The 18,933-nt window shown below is 45.4% G+C and overlaps 1 protein-coding gene and 1 pseudogene across 1 annotated transcript in view; both read left to right on the top strand.

The window, feature by feature from the left end:
- Window positions 1–18,933, top strand: part of LOC124606014 (chymotrypsin-1-like) — a 149,179-nt gene that overhangs the window by 91,702 nt on the left and 38,544 nt on the right. Inside the window, exon 4 of the mRNA XM_047137977.1 lies at window positions 4,906–5,041. Coding sequence (XP_046993933.1) covers window positions 4,906–5,041 — 136 coding nt within the window. The remainder of the gene's footprint in view (window positions 1–4,905; window positions 5,042–18,933) is intronic.
- LOC124607664 lies at window positions 8,436–8,553 on the top strand (annotated as a pseudogene).

Below are 18,933 nucleotides of genomic sequence, written 5' to 3'. Positions count from 1 at the left end.
AGCTCTTTCATCTGTGTAGTAAATGCTTTCTGGCCAATTCTGACGACATTGGTCAAAGCCAACGGGTTGTATCCCCTGCTTCACTGCCCCCCCCCCCCCCCCCCCCCTGCTTCACTAGACCCAGAAATTCTAAATGAACACACATTTTTTAAACATAAATACTGTCTTGAAAACCGTATTGACATGATAGAATACGAAAAGAGACAGCCATATGCAAAACAAAACACACAGACCAGAGATAAAACTCAAAGGAATATAAGAAGCATGGAGGTAAAAAAAGAAGGAAGGTGGCACTACAGACTGACGCTGCACGTTGATTTAAAGCCAGAGTGGGCGATGCCTCCCACTATTTTAAGGAGTCCAAAACATTAGCAGACTGCTGTTTACGACTGCTTCTTGTTCATTATTTCTGTCCTGTGTTCGCAATAGCTGTTTTAAGCACTAAAATTACAATGCTTACAGGGGCAACATGTTGTAAGGAAGGCAATTTCGAACGTGTTTCTGTTCTTGAGAGCGTCTTTGCTCTAGTAATACGACACATTTGGCCTCGTTAATGTAACTTGATTTTTGCTACTATATTACGGATAAACAGAAAGAGAAGGTTAAGAAATGGTTCAAATGACTCTGAGCACTATGGGACTTAACTTCGGAGGTCATCAGTCTCCTAGAACTTAGAACTACTTAAACCTAACTAACCTAAGGACAGCACACACATCCATGCCCGAGGCAGGATTCGAACCTGCGACCGTAGCGATCGCGCGGTTCCAGACTGTAGCACCTAGAACCGCTCGGCCACAGAAATAGAAAGAAGTGATGTGAAAAGCATGCTTTCGTAATCCATTGAATTCCATTTTTACTGTATTTGTACCGATAGTAAATGAAACTGGAACTCCGAAACCGATGCTTGTTTGCTTACTCGTTTCGTTACTGCATCTTGTTTGTTACATATTCAGCTCGTATGCACAACATTTTTAGTGTACACGTTTGCAAAAAACTTACCTGTGTGTTGTCTGCTTGCCCATAAACGCGTACAAAAAGGAAAGAAGCAAGGCGTGCTGTCGTATCTTGTGCATATCAACAAAGTGAGTTAATATTGAAATGTCAAAGAAACAGAACTGATAGAGGAATTCCTCCATGCAGAATACAGTTCTTGTTTAATTAGATTGCCAGTGCATTAGTCTCACTGTCGTTTAACCATCTTCTCGCTTTGACATCTTCCCTGTGATAAGTCATTCAGTGTGTGGCCAATAGTAGCAATTTACTGGGTAAAAAACGATATGGTTTTATAAATATCTTCCAGCACTGTGAACTGCTGTGTGTGATTAAGGAAATGGTTTAAAACGCTTAAGACCCCTTAAAATACACTACTGGCCATTAAAATTGCTACACCACAAAGATGACGTGCTACACACGCGAAATTTAACCGACGAGAAGAAGATGCTGTGATATGCAAATTATTAGCTTTTCAGAGCTTTCACATAAGGTTGGCGCCGGTGGCGACACCTACAACGTACTGACATGAGGAACGTTTCCAACCGATTTCTCATACACAAACAGCAGCTGACTTGCGTTGCCTGGTGAAACGTTGTTGTGATGCCTCGTGTAAGGAGGAGAAATGCGTAGCATCACGTTTCCGACTTTCATAAAGGTCGGATTGTAGCCTATCGCGATTGCGGTTTACCGTATCGCTACATTGCTGCTCGCGTTGGTCGAGATCCAATGACTGTTAGCAGAATATGGAATCGGTGGGTTCAGGAGGGTAATACGGAACGTCGAGCTGGATCCCAACGGCCTCGTATCACTAGCAGTCGAGATAACAGGCATCTTATCCGCACGGCTGTAACGGATCGTGCAGCCACGTCTCGATCCCTGAGTCAACAGATGGGGACGTTTGCAAGACGACAACCATCTGCACGAACAGTTCGATGACGTTTCCAGCAGCATGGACTATCAGCTCGGAGACCATGGTTGCAGTTACCCTTGACGCTACATCAGAGACAGGAGCGCCTGCGATGGTGTACTCAACGACGAACCTGGGTGCACGAATGGCAAAACGTCACTTTTTCGGATGAATAGAGGTTCTGTTGGCAGCATCATGATGGTCGCATCCGTGTTTGGCGACATCGCGGTGAGCGCACATTGGAAGCGTTTATTCGTCATCGCCCTACTGGCGTATCACCCGGCGTGATGGTGTAGGGTGCCATTAGTTACACCTCTTGTACGCATTGACGGCTCTTTGAACAGTGGACGTTACATGTGTTACGACCCGTGGCTCTACACTTCATTCGATCCCTGCGAAACCCTACATTTCAGCAGGGTAATGCACGACCGAATGTTGCAGGTCCTGTACGGACCTTTCTGGATACAGAAAATGTTCGACTGCTGTCCTGGACAACACATTCTCCACATCTCTCACCAATTGAAAACGTCTGGTGAATGGTGTCCAAGCAACTGGCTCGCCAGAATACGCGTCACTACTCTTGATGAACTGTGGTATCGTGTTGAAGCTGCATGGGCAGCTGTACTTGTACACGCCTTCCAAGCTCTGTTTGACTCAATGCCCAGGCTTATCAAGGCCGTTATTACGGCCAGAGGTGGTTGTTCTGGGTATTGATTTCTCAGGATCTATGCACCCAAATTGCGTGAAAATGTAATCACATGTCAGTTTTAGTGCAATATATTTGTCCAATGACTACCCGTTTATCATCTGCATTTCTCCTTGGTGTAGCAATTTTAATGGCCAGTGGTGTACATATTTTGCTTTACCATGTTACTTTTTAGTAATGATAGCTAGAAACCAGAGGAAGTGTGAAGTTCAAGACCAGGTACACTTGTCTGTCACAGAGCGTGAAAGTTCAAGATCAGGTACACTTGTCTGGTACAGAGCGTAAAGGTTGAAGTTGCGTAAGATTGATAAAACATAGCGACAAGATGAGCAATGTGTGATGATGTGAGACAATGGCAATAAAAGGGTGATTATACTGAATATAATAATAATAAAGGAGACAGTAAGAGCAACTGAGAAACCACATGCGTGAGATTATGTCACTAATGAATATAATGGTTACACTGAAATGACAAAAGTCGTGGGACAGCTATACGAACGTATACAGATGGCGGTAGTATCGCGTACACATGATATAAAACGATAGCGCATAGGCGGAGTTGTCATTTGTACTGAGGTGATTCATGTGGAAAGGTGTCTTACTTTGATTATGGCCGCACCACGGGGATTTACAGACTATGAACGCGGAATAGTAGTTGGAGTTAGACACATGGTACAGTATGTTTCCGAAATCGTTAAGGAATTTAATATTCCGAGATCCACAGTGTCAAGAGTGTGCGGAGAATACCAAATTTCAGGCATTACCTCTTCCCACGAACAACGCAGTGGCCGTCAGCCTTCACTCAACGACCGAGAGCAGCGGCGTTTGCGTAGAGTTGTCAGTGCTAAAGCAGCACTGCGTGAAATAACAGCAGAAATCAATGTGCGACGTACGACGAACGTATCCCTTCGGACAATGTGGCGAAATTTGGCGTAAATAGGCTGTGGCAGCAGACGACCGACGCGAGTGCCTTTGCTAACGGCACATAATCTGCAGCACCGCTCTGCTCGTGACTGTATTGGTTGGGTCCTCGACGACTGAAAAACAGTGGCCTGGTTCAAATGGTTCAAATGGCTCTGAGCACTATGGGACTTAACATCTGAGGTCATCAGTACCATAGACTTAGAGCTACTTAAACCTAACTAACCTAAGGACAGCACACGCATTCAAGCCCGAGGCAGGATTCGAACCTGCGACCGTAGCAGCAGCGCGGTTCCGGACTGACGCGCCTAGAACCGCTCGGCCACAACGGCTGGCAGTGGCCTGGTCAGATGAGTTCCGATCTCATTTCGTAACAGCTGATGGTAGGGTTCGAGAGTGGTGCAAACCCCACGAAGCCAAGGACGCAGGTTGTCAAGAAGGCATTGTGCAATTTGGTGATAGCTCCATAATGGTGTGAGCTGTGTTTACATGGAATAAACCGATCATTGACTGGAAACGATTATGTTCGGCTAATTGGAGACCATTTGGGGCCATTCATGGATTTCATGTTCCCAAAAAAAGGTGGAATTTTTATGGATGATAATGGCCCACGTCACTAAGGGGACAGTTGTTCGTGATTGGTTTAAAGAACATTTTGGACAGTTCGAGTGAATGAATTGGCCACACAGATCGTCCTACATGAATCCCATCGAATATTTATGGGACATAATCGAGAGTTCAGTTCGTGCACAAAATCCTGCACTGGAAACAGATTCACAATTATGGACGGCTTTAGAGGTGGTATGGTTCAGTATTTCTGCAGTGGACTTCCAATGACTTGTTCAGTCCGTACCACGTTGAGGTGCTCTACTGCGCCGGTTGAAGGATGTCCGACACGATATTAAGAGGTATCCCACGACTTTTGTCATTTCGGTATATTTGGCAATAAATTAATGGCTTCTAAGTTCCGTATTGTTACTCAATGAATGCTTTTCCATTGCTGTCTTTACGATTATCCCGACATGCCTGCTCCACACATTCTGCAACCAGAACTGATACTTTCATCCTTTCAGATGTAAGGTTCTCACGTATATGGTCACACTTGATTATGCTAATTTCTTCTTTGCCCCAAAAGATTTTCATTATATTCTGGTACGCCCGGTGTTTTTCGTATCTGGCATTTTGCTTCCGGCTCTGTGGCTCTTATCGGTGCCACATCTTGAGACTTGTGTACCTAGTTCTTCACAGGGAGTTTTGAAGAATACTATGGTGCTGGCTGCATGGTAATTATTCAAACTGCATAAAAGTAACTTTGCAAGTTATATACGCAGATATGAGTGTAACTAATGGTGCATCGTGTGGGCGCGTAATGTTGCAGGATACCCGCCAAATATCTGAGCGTGTCAGTGGGCAGCGTGCACATCTCGTCCGGCTCCAGAGTGAAGCTGTCCGCAGTCTTTGTCCACCCCGAATACAACCGCACAACAAACCAGAACGATATCGCTGTTCTCAGGGTACGTTTATGCGTCCTAGTCTGATCACAATCATACGTACATTTTCATCTATGATGGAAGTTATTATGTCATATCATTGTCAATTTTTCGACTATCTCGCCAGCAACTTTTTGCAAAAACACGTTATGTATTAAACTGCAGCATAACTAGGACTAGCCATTAGATGTAAACAGTGCAGACACCCATTTTGGAATCAACGGAATTCCATTGGCAAAGTTGTCAGCAGCTAAACTGCATCAGTTTAAAAGCCCATTTAAGCACTGGGCAATTGGATGAGGTGGAGATGATAGTATTTTATCTACTCTTAGATGGACTGAAGTTCTTTATAGTTTTCTGAACATGAAATTGTCAGTATTATTTGACGTGGAGTACGCCTTCTTTGCTTAGAATATGATCTAGGTTTTCAAACGCTCTTCAGGAAAATACATACTTTCAAACGTTGTTATACAGGGCAGATTACTAATATTTTCACTACGTGTGCATAGATTATAATCTTAGGTAATTACCTAAGCGCTCTCACGGGGATACAATGACAATGATAGCATCCAGATGCTTGTTACGTAGGGGACAGACGGGTGAGCTGTTGAAAAATTGCTTACAATAACGAATGTAAATAATTTAACAGTAAAGGCGAGAGGGCATTTTTAGCACTTCTAAACGGTGTAAGTCTTCGTCCAGTGAGCTGTTGAAAAGTTGCTTACAATAAGGAATATCAATAATTTAACAGTAAAGGCGAAAGGACATTTTTAGCACTCGTAAACGCAGTAAGTCTTCATCGAGTGGAATTTGTAAGTACGAGGAATAACTCAGACTCATTTCTTTCGCAGATGTTTATTACTCCATTTCAATGTCTGCATGCTCTTTTTCAGAGTTCTCCCCTCCTACTTGAATGCTCTTTTTATTGCATCTCTGACAGTCCTCAAACACATGCTGTAGGCCATTCTTCGTCGTCTCCTTGAGAATCGCCTCACTTTTGTTGAGCGCTGCTTCAAAGTTCTTAAATCGAATACCCTGAAGCTTTGTCTTTAGTGATGGGGATACCAAAAATCACTAGATGTGAGATCGGAGCTGTAAGACGGATGCGGTACACAGGTATTGTTGAACTGACCCAGAAACTACATGACTTGATTTGCGACATGAACGGACATATTGTGAAGTCGCCACCCCGTTCAAATGGTTCAAATGGCTCTAAGCACTATGGGACTTAATATCTGAGGTCATCAATCCCCTAGACTTAGAAGTACTTAAACATAACTAATCTAAGGGCATCACACACATCCATGCCCGAGGCAGGATTCTAACCTGCGACCGTAGCAGCAGCGCGGTTCCTGACTGAAGCGCCTAGAACCGCTTGGCCACAGGGGCCAGCTCGCCACCCGGTCCGAGAAAGTTCTGATCGTTGCCTTGCAATGTGTTTCCTCTATTTAGCCAATATTGACATGTAGTATGATGCTGTAACAGTAGTGTGAGGGGAACTGCATGCTAGCAAATCGTTCCATGACAGTCAAAATCCGCGGCTGGTCCCGGCGGAGGTTCGAGTCCTCCCTCGGGCATGGGTGTATGTGTTTGTCCTTAGGATAATTTAGGTTAAGTAGTGTGTCAGCTTAGGGACTGATCACCTTAGAAGTTAAGTCCAATAAAATTTCACAGATATTTGAACATTTTTTTGGCAGTCAAAAAATGTGATCACCATCACTTACCCTGCAGAGGGAACAACTGCCGCCTGTTTTGATGTTGGAGAACCTGTAAAATTCCACACTGCGCCGGTTCGTTTTGCTTCAGAATCATAATGATGCAACCATGACTCATCAACAGTGATAATCGATTCCAAAAATGCACCTACGCCATCAGCAAAGAGAGATAGCACCTCACGGCTTGTTTCCATTCACACAGCGTGTTGTTCAGCAGTCAACACACATGGCACTCAACGGGCACAAACATGGCTCGTATGGAAATGATCATGCATAATCATAAAATCCTCAGTACTTCACTGAGGTTACGTGATGTTATTCGCCGATTCTCACGGACAGTGACAGCAGCTGTGTTGATGTTGACATCAGTCACTGCAGAAGCCGAAACATCAAGCCCATCTTTCTTGACACAAACAATTCGATCTTCTTTGAAGTCCTTGAATCACCTAGATACTATTGCACGAGGGAGTGCGTCTTCACCGTACACTTGCTGCAGCTTTTCGTAACTTTTTGTATGGCTTAAATGAACACAGAGTTTTATTCTATGGTATTTTTCCTCTCGCGTCACCTCCATTGCTTGGTAAGCGAAGTGCAAAGTGCCTCTACAAAATAGGGCATTACTACCAACCTACCGCTACGAGAGTGTATCCTCCTATGGAATTTTTTATATAAAACCCACTCTTTTCAGATATTCATGGTACAGATAGGAAACTATGGCAGAAAAAAATCTGTGGCAGGCTTTGTTGAACAGCTCTCGCATAGTCTGATTAAAATTAGTTGTTAGTGGCCACTTCCCGAAATGGTAATCAGTAGAGCAGTAGAGAACTGCAGACCCATGTCTGATCCACAATGTCTTCACTGAGCTGCGATGCGCGAGACAGTGGGTGAATTAATTTTTCGTAGACTCCTGCAGGTTTCCAAAGATTACCGATACGACCTCTCAGACTGATACGAGTGCGGACACTGTGTGTTTATCAATGCCGCACTCACTCAGCTGTGTTGCGGAATGTACAGGCGCGATGCGCCTATGACTTCCTTTGTTCACTACTACGCCTCCCTCTGCAACCGGACACAGTCCGCCTCCTTAGCTGAGTTGTCAGTGCGTCCCATTGCCCTGCAGCAGGTCCGGGTTCGATTCCCGGCTGGGTTGGAGATTTTCTCCGCTTGGGGTCTGCGTGTTGTGTTGTTCCCGTAATCATTTCGTCATCATCGACACGAAAGTCGCCCAGTGTGGCGTCAACTCGGCTGCCAAACATCCCCAGATGGGGCCTCCCGGCCAGCAATGCCATACGATTGTTTCATTTCATTGTGACGTAGTTAACTTATGTTGCATCAGCCGTATAGCAGGACTACATCTGCTGGGTCACTCTTGGCTAGAGCTTGCCCGCGTGAAGGCGAGTGACGAAACTGTCGGCCGAGTGAAGCTTAGTTCGTCAGCGTGCTACAAACCGTCAGTTTGGCCTCTAGCGAGCAGATGGTAGGGGGCTCCAGGTCTTCAAATCAGTGGAGGAGGAGACGGTAGCTCATAGCAACCAAATCCAGTAGGCCAGACTGGCTGCTGTCACATAGGTGGCGGTCATCTGGGGATGGTAGGCAGCTTGTCACATCTCCCTTCTCAGAATTGGCTCACTGCAACTGAACAGAAGGCGCGGGCTCCCGGGACGCATTCCCAGGCTGCCGGCTACTCAGCTGTAGTTGACGCAGCCAACGGCGTTGCCGCATTGATAACATCGGTTCCCGTCCGATCACCGAAGTTAAGCGCTGTTGGGCCCGGCTAGCACTTGGATGGGTGACCATGCGGTCTACCGAGCGCTGTTGGCAAGCGGGGTGCACTCAGCCCTTTAGAGGCAAAGTGAGGAGCTACGTGATTGAGAAGTAGCGGCTCCGGTCTCGTAAACTGACATACGACCGGAAGAGCGGTGTGCTGACCACACGCCCATCCGTATCCGCATTCAGTGACGCCTGTGGTCAAAGGATGACACGGCGGTCGGTCGGTACCGTTGGGCCTTCCAAGGTCTGTTCGGACGGAGTTAAGTTTTAACTCAAGAAGGACTTGGAAGTCCGAGTATTTGTAGGTGTCATTCCGAGACAGTGACGTTATCCTCTGGTGAGAATCACCGAATGTGCCTGGTTTTCTGTTCCTGTCAGCGCTCTTCGCTACATCATAGTTTCCCCGTCTTTCGTTTCTGGCTTTCAGCTCGTAACTTTCCTCAATGTCAGAGTGCTGAAGGTCGTTCTTGTGAATGATTTACTTGGTGGCACCATACTGCGTGTGGTTGATTGAAAGACGTTATGCTACTATGTGTGTTCGCATTTCAGTTGGCAACACCTTCACGACAGGGTTTGGATGCAGTAAAACATCTTTTTAGCGTGATGTTTGCCTAGGTAGTCAAGTCCATGATTCGCCAACTTGTGACAACACTGCCATGTGGCCACAACCACTTTTAGCATTGTGGTCACTAGTGAATTTATACCACTGTTACCTACCGCATCAACGTGAAGATTTGAGTCTCTTCCGTCTTCCCAACTAAGAGGTCCAGACTAAAGACTGACACGTGCGTACCCGTGTCTCCTAAACATTTATTTTCCTTGCCGTGTACTACGCCTAACAGTCTGCATTCTATATCTGCACACGTCTGTGCAGTATTGTGTCCTACGGGAATGGTTGCCGACGGGCGATGCTTTACGGCCTGCGGTTAGCGGAAGCTTCTGCAGATGCTCTTCTTCCTGTTTTTTTATTTCTATACTTCTGTGTTTTATGCCACACTAGCCGCAGTCCAACTGACGACACTGCTTCTGCAGATGGCTCTTACATCCATATCTGTAACTCTTAATTTCAAAAGCGAAGACCCTATAACACTACAGGTTATCACTATGAAAGCGAGTCCCCTATACTGTTTCTCCTTCGACAGGAATTAAAATTGACGGCGATAGCGTGTTAATGGAAAGTAAATAATCGGACTATGTTTCGTTAACTGAGAGATGGCTTATTGAAGGGAAGCAGCTGTTATTCTAATGGGAATCAAACCAACGGTATTATAGTTGTAAACTAAATCAAAATACTGTCACCAGCCTAATTTGGCGAAGTAATTCCAAATAAATATACGGTTAATAAAGTAATGTAACTACTGTTCTGAACTCTACTTGAAACAGAAAGCTGTTTGGTAAATTGTACACGAAAACAACAGCTCACTGAATATGTATTAGCAAAGCAGCTTGCCACGATCAATACAAACACATGCTTAAATGTATCGGATTAGCAGCAAACTGTTTCACACTAACGTATACTGTGTGTTTAGAAGTGTGAACGATAATGTTCATCAAAAAGAACTACTTTACACAGAAGCGCCAAAGAAACTGGTATAGACGTGCGTATTCAAATACAGACATATGTACAAAAGGCAGAATACGGCGCTGCAGTCGGCAAAGCCATCATAAGACAAGTGTCTGGTGCAGTTGTTAGATCGGTTACTGCTGCTCCAATGGCGTTTGAACGTGGTGTTATAGTCGGGACACTAGCGATGGGGCACAGTATCTCAGAGGTAGCGATGAAGTAGGGATTTCCCTATACGACCATTTCACGGGTGTACTGTGAATGTCAGGAATCCGCTAAAACATCAAATCTCCGACATCGCTGCTGCCGGAAAAAGATCCAGCAAGAACGGGACCAACGAATCGATCAACGTGACAGAAGTGTCAATGTGTGAACCATTCAACGAAATATCATCGATATGGACTTTCGGAGCGGAGGGCCCACTCTTGTACCTTTGACGACTGCACGGCGCAAAGCCTTACTCGTCGCCTGGGACTCTCAACACCGACATTGGACTGTTGATTACCGGAAACATGTTGCCTGGTCAGACGAATCTCGTTTCAAATTTTATCGAGCGGATGGACGTGTACGGGCATGGTGGAGGCTGTGTAATGGTGTGGGGCTTGTGCAGTTGGAGTGATGTGGGACCTCTGATAGGTCTAGATACGACTCTGACAGGTGACAAGTACGTAAGCATTCTGTCTGATCACCTGCGTCCAATCATGTCCATTGTGCATCCCGATGGATTTGCTCAATTCCAGCAGGACAATGCGACACCCCACACGTCCAGAGTTGTCACAGGCTGGCTTCAGGAACACCCTTTGAGTTCACTTCCGATGGCCACCAAACTGCTCAGACATGCACATTATTGAGCATATCTGGGATGCCTTGCGACGTGCTGTTTACAAGAGATCTCCTCCCCTCGACCTCTTACGAATTTATGGACAGACCTGCAGAATTCATATTGTCAGTTCCCTCCAGCACTATTTCAGACATTAGTCAAATCCATGCCACGTCGTGTCGCGGTACTTACGCCTGCTCGCAGGGGGCCTGCACGATAATAGGCAGGTGTACCAGTTTCTTTGTCTCTTCAGTGTATAATGGAGAAGCACATATAAATTGACAACGAACACTATTTGTTTCACGAGTCTTTGTACTATACAGAATGTAAATGAAGCATCCAGGATCCTAATCTGTTCTGGTTTTAATAAGCTCTTACCATTTATGATTTTAATAATAACAATGTCTCTAGGATAATTACTGAACCGTAGAAACATTTTCACTGTAAAATTTACTAAACTTATGGCTTAACATAAGGTGGGGGCGGGGGCGAAAACAGTTCTGTCTAGTGGCTGGGTTTTGGACTAACATTCCTAACAAGACACAGTAATAATTCACGTAGAAACACACATAAGAAAGTAAAAGAGTAAATGCAAATAAAAGAACAGTACAGATAAAGTAAGTGGAGGCCTTTGAACTGTTATGGCCTGTACTTCGTTTTTATTATCACTGTTCTGTTGTGCAGGTTTTACTATTGGGCAAAACTTTTAATGAAAATTTGAAGTAATACTTCCAATTACTCCCATTTCAACACCCATTCTTTTGAAATACTTTAGGTATGCACTTTGATTATCGTATGAAGTCTTTCACACAAAATATTAAGTAACCGCTTAACGAAGTAACGGACGTTATCGTTAGTTAGCTTTGAGATTGGACGTGGTGAGTTGATGCTAATCAACACCTTGTTGACTTTGAACGGGGTCGTATAATATGGCTACGAAAGGCTAGATGTTCCTTCTGTGATATTACAGAAAGAGTTGGCAGGGATTTAGCCATTGTGCACGATTTTCGTCAGCTGTGGTCACGATAATCTACGGTCACAAGAAGACCAGACTCCGGGTGGCCACGTGGTACTACTGAGACGGAAGACCATGGTATTCGGCTTATGGCTCTGGGGCATCGCACTGCATCTGCAGCAACAATTTGAGCAGCAACTGGCACTACAGTGACAGAAGAAAATGTTTCAAATCGGTTACTTCAAGGACAGATACGAGCCAGGCGCCCTGTAGCGTGAATTCCACCCATCCCTAATCATCACCATTTGCAGATTCAGTGGTGTGAAGCGACAAATCATTGGAGGGCCGGATGGAGGTCCGTTGTGTTTTCTGATGAAAGTTGGTTCTGTCTTGGTACCAGCGATGACCATGTGTTGGTTAGCAGGAGGCAAGCTGAAACCAACCCGTATGCATGCTAGACACACTGGACTAACACCTGGAGTTAAGGTCTGGGGTGCGATTTTGTATGACAGCAGGAGCATTCTTATGATTATCCCACACACTCTTGACTGCTAAATTGAATGTCAATTTGGTGATACGACCTGTTATGCTACCATTCTTAAGCAGCATTTCAGGGTTTGTTCTCCAACACGATCACGCTCGTCCACATACCGCTGTCGCAACCCAGCTTGCTCTAAACAGTGTCGACATGTTTCCTTGGCCAGCTCGATCACCAGATCTGTCTCCAGTCGGGCGCACATGGGACATCATCGAACGATAACTCCAGCGTCATTCACAAACAGCTTTAACCGTTCCTGTTCTGACCGATCTAGTGCAACAGGCATGGAACTCATCCACAAAGAGACATCTGACACCTGTGCTACACAATGCACGCGCGTTTGCAAGTTTGCATTCAACATATAGGTGGTTACACTGGTTATTAATGTACCAGCATTTCGCATTTGCAATGGCTTATCTGTTACTCACATTGATCTGTGATCTTGCAATGTTAACCACTTACATATGTTACCTAGATAAATGTGTTTTCGAAATTTCATTACTCTGCATTAATTACCTTTTGGTGTTGCTAATTTTTCCGTCGGTGTAACATATTAACATATTTACACCAGGAAGGGAAACAGTTTATAAAAAAGAACATTCGCATATCAGTTCTGGTCACTAACTTTGCGGGAAAAAGAGTAACAGTTATTTCCATACTATCAGTTCAAAGAGCATATATACCACAGATATTACAGTTTTCATAGGAAACGTTGAAGTCACATTACAGAGGCACAACCAATGCCGGACGTAAGTGTTACAACCCGATTGTCGCTACGCCCTTTAGCAGCAATAGCAGTTCCCTCCAACTGTGCGGCGATTATAATAGCCACGCACGTATCAAACGGATTCTCCATTCTGACTCTGCGTGACATGCGAGTGGGGATGCCCCGTAAAAAGACGCCGAGAGCCCTATTTTCAGCTTCACACGGGACGACTCAATCAGCCGCTGCACTCTGCGTCATCTCATATTTTTGTGCATTAGTCTTTCAGCAGATATCGGAGAAGGACTCCACAGATTCACTGGTTCAAATGGCTCTGAGCACTATGGGACTCAACTGCTGAGGTCATTAGTCCCCTAGAACTTAGAACTAGTTAAACCTAACTAACCTAAGGACACCACAAACATCCATGCCCGAGACAGGATTCGAACCTGCGACCGTAGCGGTCTTGCGGTTCCAGACTACAGCGCCTTTAACCGCACGGCCACTTCGGCCGGCACAGATTCACTGGGCTTCTGTGCCAAACTACTAAGTTTTCCCCTGACGAATCTAGTGCTTTTCTGTTTTTTTTTTTTTTTTTTTTTTTGCAGCGCTTGTTCAGGCCGTTAACTGTTTGTGCCTTACTAAGTGTGTCATGATACATAATATTTGTTTTAACCTCGCCTGTTAACCGTTAATTAGGTATGTGTACACATGTCTCCACGTCGTTAGTAAATAACAGTTACACCCGCTGTCGTTTTCCCGCAAAAACGCGTTATTAAGTTGGCTGCTAATGGATCCACGGAAGGAGGGTGTACACTCAACACTATATTGCTTCCGCTTGTCCCTATTGTGTCTGCTGTTGAATGATTTGTAATATTTCCACTTGCCTATGTGATTCCTAATTATACTCTTTCTGCTGAGAATTACTTGGTTATCTGTTCCGAAAAAGTGGCTATAGCTTCACCTATAGCAGCTGCATGTGCGTTTGACATTTGTGTATTTCACAATCGCTGTTACAAGAAGAGAAAAAATTGGAAAATCTGCACTTTACAATACACAGCAAAAATGAACTAAATTATTCTTTACACCGTGTCGTAGCCCATCGTGATTCAGAAAAGTGTTGCACCAAATGCCCAGCCCGTGTACAAATGACACATATGCCTGGCATTGCCTTAGTGCGTTGCAACCCGTGCCCTGACAAATTACAGAATTTACACCTCACTGGTGTTAAATATGTTTCCCTATAGCTCCCTTTAACCTGTGACAAGACTGCAGGCTCCGGTAGCCTCATAAATGTAAACCTAAGATACCTACGAACATCACTATATTCCACCACTGGCACAACAAACGAAAAAAGGACAAGGTAAAAAAAAACAGTCGCTCACTGCCTTGCATAGTGATGAAATGATAGGTGAAGTGAGGGTGTGGTATCTGCTGTAGCAACGCCAGGGGTCTGCACGGACTGTGACCACTGCTGACACTAAAATGTATGTAAGGTATGACCCGTTCGGATGCAGGATGGTGAAGTATAGAGTGCAATAGAGTTGATACATGGGGCACCAGAGGCGCTAATGAGACAATATTAGTGAATTTATTGTCTTGACTTTTACTACTGAGCCGGCCGATGTGGCCGAGCGGTTCTAGGCGCTACAGTCTGGAACCGAGCGACCGCTACGGTCGCAGGTTCGAATCCTGCCTCGGGCATGGATGTGTGTGATGTCCTTAGGTTAGTTAGGTTTAAGTAGTTCTAAGTTCTAGGGGACTGATGACCTCAGCAGTTAAGTCCAATAGTGCTCAGAGCCAATTGAACCATTTTTTTTTTACTACTGAATCACATTCTCCAGAGCAGCGATGCCAGGAGAAGTGGGCATGCGGAACTGGGATGTGCTGATGTATCCACAAGGAGTGCTGTGCAAGACTGCCAATCCCCATTGTTGGCACACATAGCCGTTCAGCCAAGACACTTGACAGCAGCCGGCCGAAGTGGCCGTGCTGTTAAAGGCGCGGCAGTCTGGAACCGCAAGACCGCTACGGTCGCAGGTTCGAATCCTGCCTCGGGCATGGATGTTTGTGATGTCCCTAGGTTAGTTAGGTTTAATTAGTTCTAAGTTCTAGGGGACTGATGACCTCAGAAGTTGAGTCCCATAGTGCTCAGAGCCATTTGAACCATTTGAACTTGACAGCACAACAACAGGGATTACTAGGGTGTACTATCCGGCGGATTTGTGTCGAGGTACGGTGACCCGGCCAGTCTGTGGATGGTACTTAGGCGGTTTTCCATCTGCCTCGGCGAATGTGCGCTGGTTCCCCTTATTCCGCCTCAGTTACACTATGTCGGCGATGGCTGCGCAAACAAGTTCTGCACGTAGGCGTACACCGCCATTACTCTACCACGCAAACATAGGGGTTACACTCGTCTGGTGTGAGACGTTCCCTGGGGGGTCCGCCGGGGGCCGAACCGCACAATAACCCTGGGTTCGGTGTGGGGCGGCGGAGGGGTGAAGTGGACTGTGGTAGTCGTCGTGGGGTTGTGGACCACTGCGGCTGCGGCGGGAACGGAGCATCTCCGTCGTTTCTAGGTCCCTGGTTAACATACAATACAATATCCTAGTAAGCACCCAGCAGCTCTGCAGTGAGCTCTAGGTAGTTGTGTTACATGATGTGCTCTCGTCCAGATGACGGCTGTGGAGAATGGTGTCTGCTCAGATGCAAGTCAAGGGGCGGCAGCAGCTAGCGCTTGTCCCCAGGACAACAATATTTCGACAATGTGCCAAACACCAGCAGTTTCACCTCCGGTGAGCAGGTGGTGGAAGGCTCCAAGTCTTCATATCAATGGAGGAAGAGACTGCAGCTCACAGTGGCTCTGTGCAACTGGACAGAAGAAGAGCTTGCAAGCCCGAGTCTTGGTAGCTGTCAGTCAGAGGCAATGACATTATTCTCTGGTTGATGACGACATGTGGCCTGGTTTTCTGGGCCAATCAGCGCTCTTCAGCATACTGCGGTGTCCATACTATCGTTTCAGGCTTTCGCCTCAATACTTTCTGCAGTGTCAGTGTGCTGAAAGTCGTTCTGGAATATGATTAACGCGTTGATACTCAACTGCGCATGGTTCATAGAATGTTGTAAGCTTCCTTCTCATTCAGGTGATACTGCTGAGTTGGCGACTCAGACACCTCAATTGAGCGATGCGTAACAATGGCCTCCGTTGTGGACCACACTTTGTGCAGTATTGGCGTACCTGCGTGATTGACATTCCGACGTAGATGTTGCACGCGAACCTGCCCTGGCTTGGTTTGGTGCTGGCCAGAGAGACACTTCGAAAATTTTGCATTCGTCAAGGAGCTCTTTCTGCGGCGCATCAGTAGATTTGGGCAACTTTAGAAGGGATGGATTTGTTACTCAGGTGAAATCCAATGAATAGTCCATCTTCGAATTCACTGTGCTCTCTTGACCAACCCAATCAGCTGTTAACGCATTTCTACTGGTGACACAAAATTCCTGTCTCTTTTTACACTGGCGGGTCCGACTCTGTGACATCTTATGGTCAACTCTGCATTATGTAGTGGTATACAGACAGTTCTTTTGTCCTCATAGTGTATGTACAGTGTTGGATAGCACTGACTTCTGCGATCAGTGATGCTGTTGCAACCGTTTACATCTACATCTACATCTACATGATTACTTTGCAATTCACATTTAAGTGCTTGGCAGAGGGTTCATCGAACCACAATCATACTATCTCCCTACCATTCCACTCCCGAACAGCGCGCGGGAAAAACGAACGCCTAAACCTTTCTGTTCGAACTCTGATTTCTCTTATTTTATTTTGATGATCATTCCTACCTATGTAGGTTGGGCTCAACAAAATATTTTTGCATTCGGAAGAGAAAGTTGGTGACTGAAATTTCGTAAATAGATCTCGCCGCGACGAGAAACGTCTTTGCTTTAATGACTTCCATCCCAACTCGCGTATCATATCTGCTACACTCTCTCCCCTATTACGTGATAATACAAAACGAGCTGCCCTTTTTTGCACCCTTTCGATGTCCTCCGTCAATCCCACCTGGTAAGGATCCCACACCGCGCACCAATATTCTAACAGAGGACGAACGAGTGTAGTGTAAGCTGTCTCTTTAGAGGACTTGTTGCATCTTCTAAGTGTCCTTCCAATGAAACGCAACCTTTGGCTCGCCTTCCCCCACAATATTATCTATGTGGTCTTTCCAACTGAAGTTGTTCGTAATTTTTACACCCAGGTACTTAGTTGAATTGACAGCCTTGAGAATTGTACTATTTATCGAGTAATCGAATTCCAACAGATTTCTTTTGGAACTCAGGTGGATCACCTCACACTTTTCGTTATTTAGCGTCAACTGCCACCTGCCACACCATACAGCAATCTTTTCTAAATTGCTTTGCAACTGATACTGGTCTTCGGATGACCTTACTAGAAGGTAAATTACAGCATCATCTGCGAACAACCTAAGAGAACTGCTCAGATTGTCACCCAAGTCGTTTATATAGATCAGGAACAGCAGAGGTCCGATGACGCTTCCCTGGGGAACACCTGATATCACTCCAGTTTTACTCGATGATTTGCCGTCTATTACTACGAACTGCGACCTTCCTGACAGGAAATCACGAGTCCAGTCGCACAACTGAGACGATACCCCATAGGCCCGCAGCTTTATTAGAAGTCGCTTGTGAGGAACGGTGTCAAAAGCCTTCCGGAAATCCAGAAACACGGAATCAACCTGAGATCCCCTGTCGATAGTGGCCATTACTTCTTGCGGATAAAGAGCTAGCTGCGTTGCACAAGATCGATGTTTTCTGAAACCATGCTCATTACGTATGAATAGATCGTTCCCTTCGATGTGATTCATAGTGTTTCAATACAGTATATGCTCCAAAACCCTACTGCAAACCGACGTCAATGATATAGGTCTGTAGTTCGATGGATTACTCCTATTACCCTTCTTAAACACTGGTGCGACCTGCGCAATTTTCCAATCTGTAGGTACAGATCTATTGGTGAGCGAGCGGTTGTATATGATTGCTTAGTAGGGAGCTATTGTATCAGCGTAATCTGAAAGGAACCTTATCGGGATACAGTCTGGACTTGAAGACTTGCCCGTATCAAGCGATTTGAGTTGCTTCGCAACCCCTAAGGTATCTACTTCTAAGAAACTCATGCTAGCAGCTGTTCGTGTTTCAAATTCTGGAATATTCCACTCGTCTTTCCTGGTGAAGGAATTTCGGAAAATTACGTTCAATAACTCCGCTTTAGCGGCACAGTCGTCGGTAACAGTACCATCGGCACTGCGCAGCGGAGGTATTGACTGCATCTTACCGCTTGTGTACTTTGCATACGACCAGAATTTCTTCGGATTTTCTACCAAATTTCGAGACAATGTTTCGTTGTGGAACCAATTAAAGGCATCTCGCATTGAAGTCCGTTCCAAATTTCGCACGTCTGAAAATTTTAGCCAATCTTCGGGATTTCGCGTTCTTTTGAACTTCGCATGCTTTTTCCGTTGCCTCTACAACAGCGTGTTTCGTGTTTACTTCTTGTATATTGTGACGTAACGTTAAAAAGTATCTCGTTCCGTGTAACTGTGTCAAAGAGCTGGTAGAATTCACCTAGGCGATAGTGATTAAGTCCATACAATGCTTTTGTCTCCATACAGTCTTGTTAGAAATAGGTTCCTGAAGCCGCACGTTCAAACTGTGGACAGTTAGACTCGCTGTAGAGGGACCTATAGCCCCCTATTGCTAAAATAATAATATACTGTATGACTCAACTGCCTCGTGCTAGTGTTTCAATCAACACAACTTTACCGACTACATATCC

Source organism: Schistocerca americana, chromosome 3 (assembly GCF_021461395.2).
Source record: "Schistocerca americana isolate TAMUIC-IGC-003095 chromosome 3, iqSchAmer2.1, whole genome shotgun sequence".
NCBI lineage: Eukaryota > Metazoa > Arthropoda > Insecta > Orthoptera > Acrididae > Schistocerca > Schistocerca americana.
The sequence above is the reverse complement of the archived record's forward strand: the minus strand, read 5'-3'. Positions and strand labels throughout refer to the sequence as shown.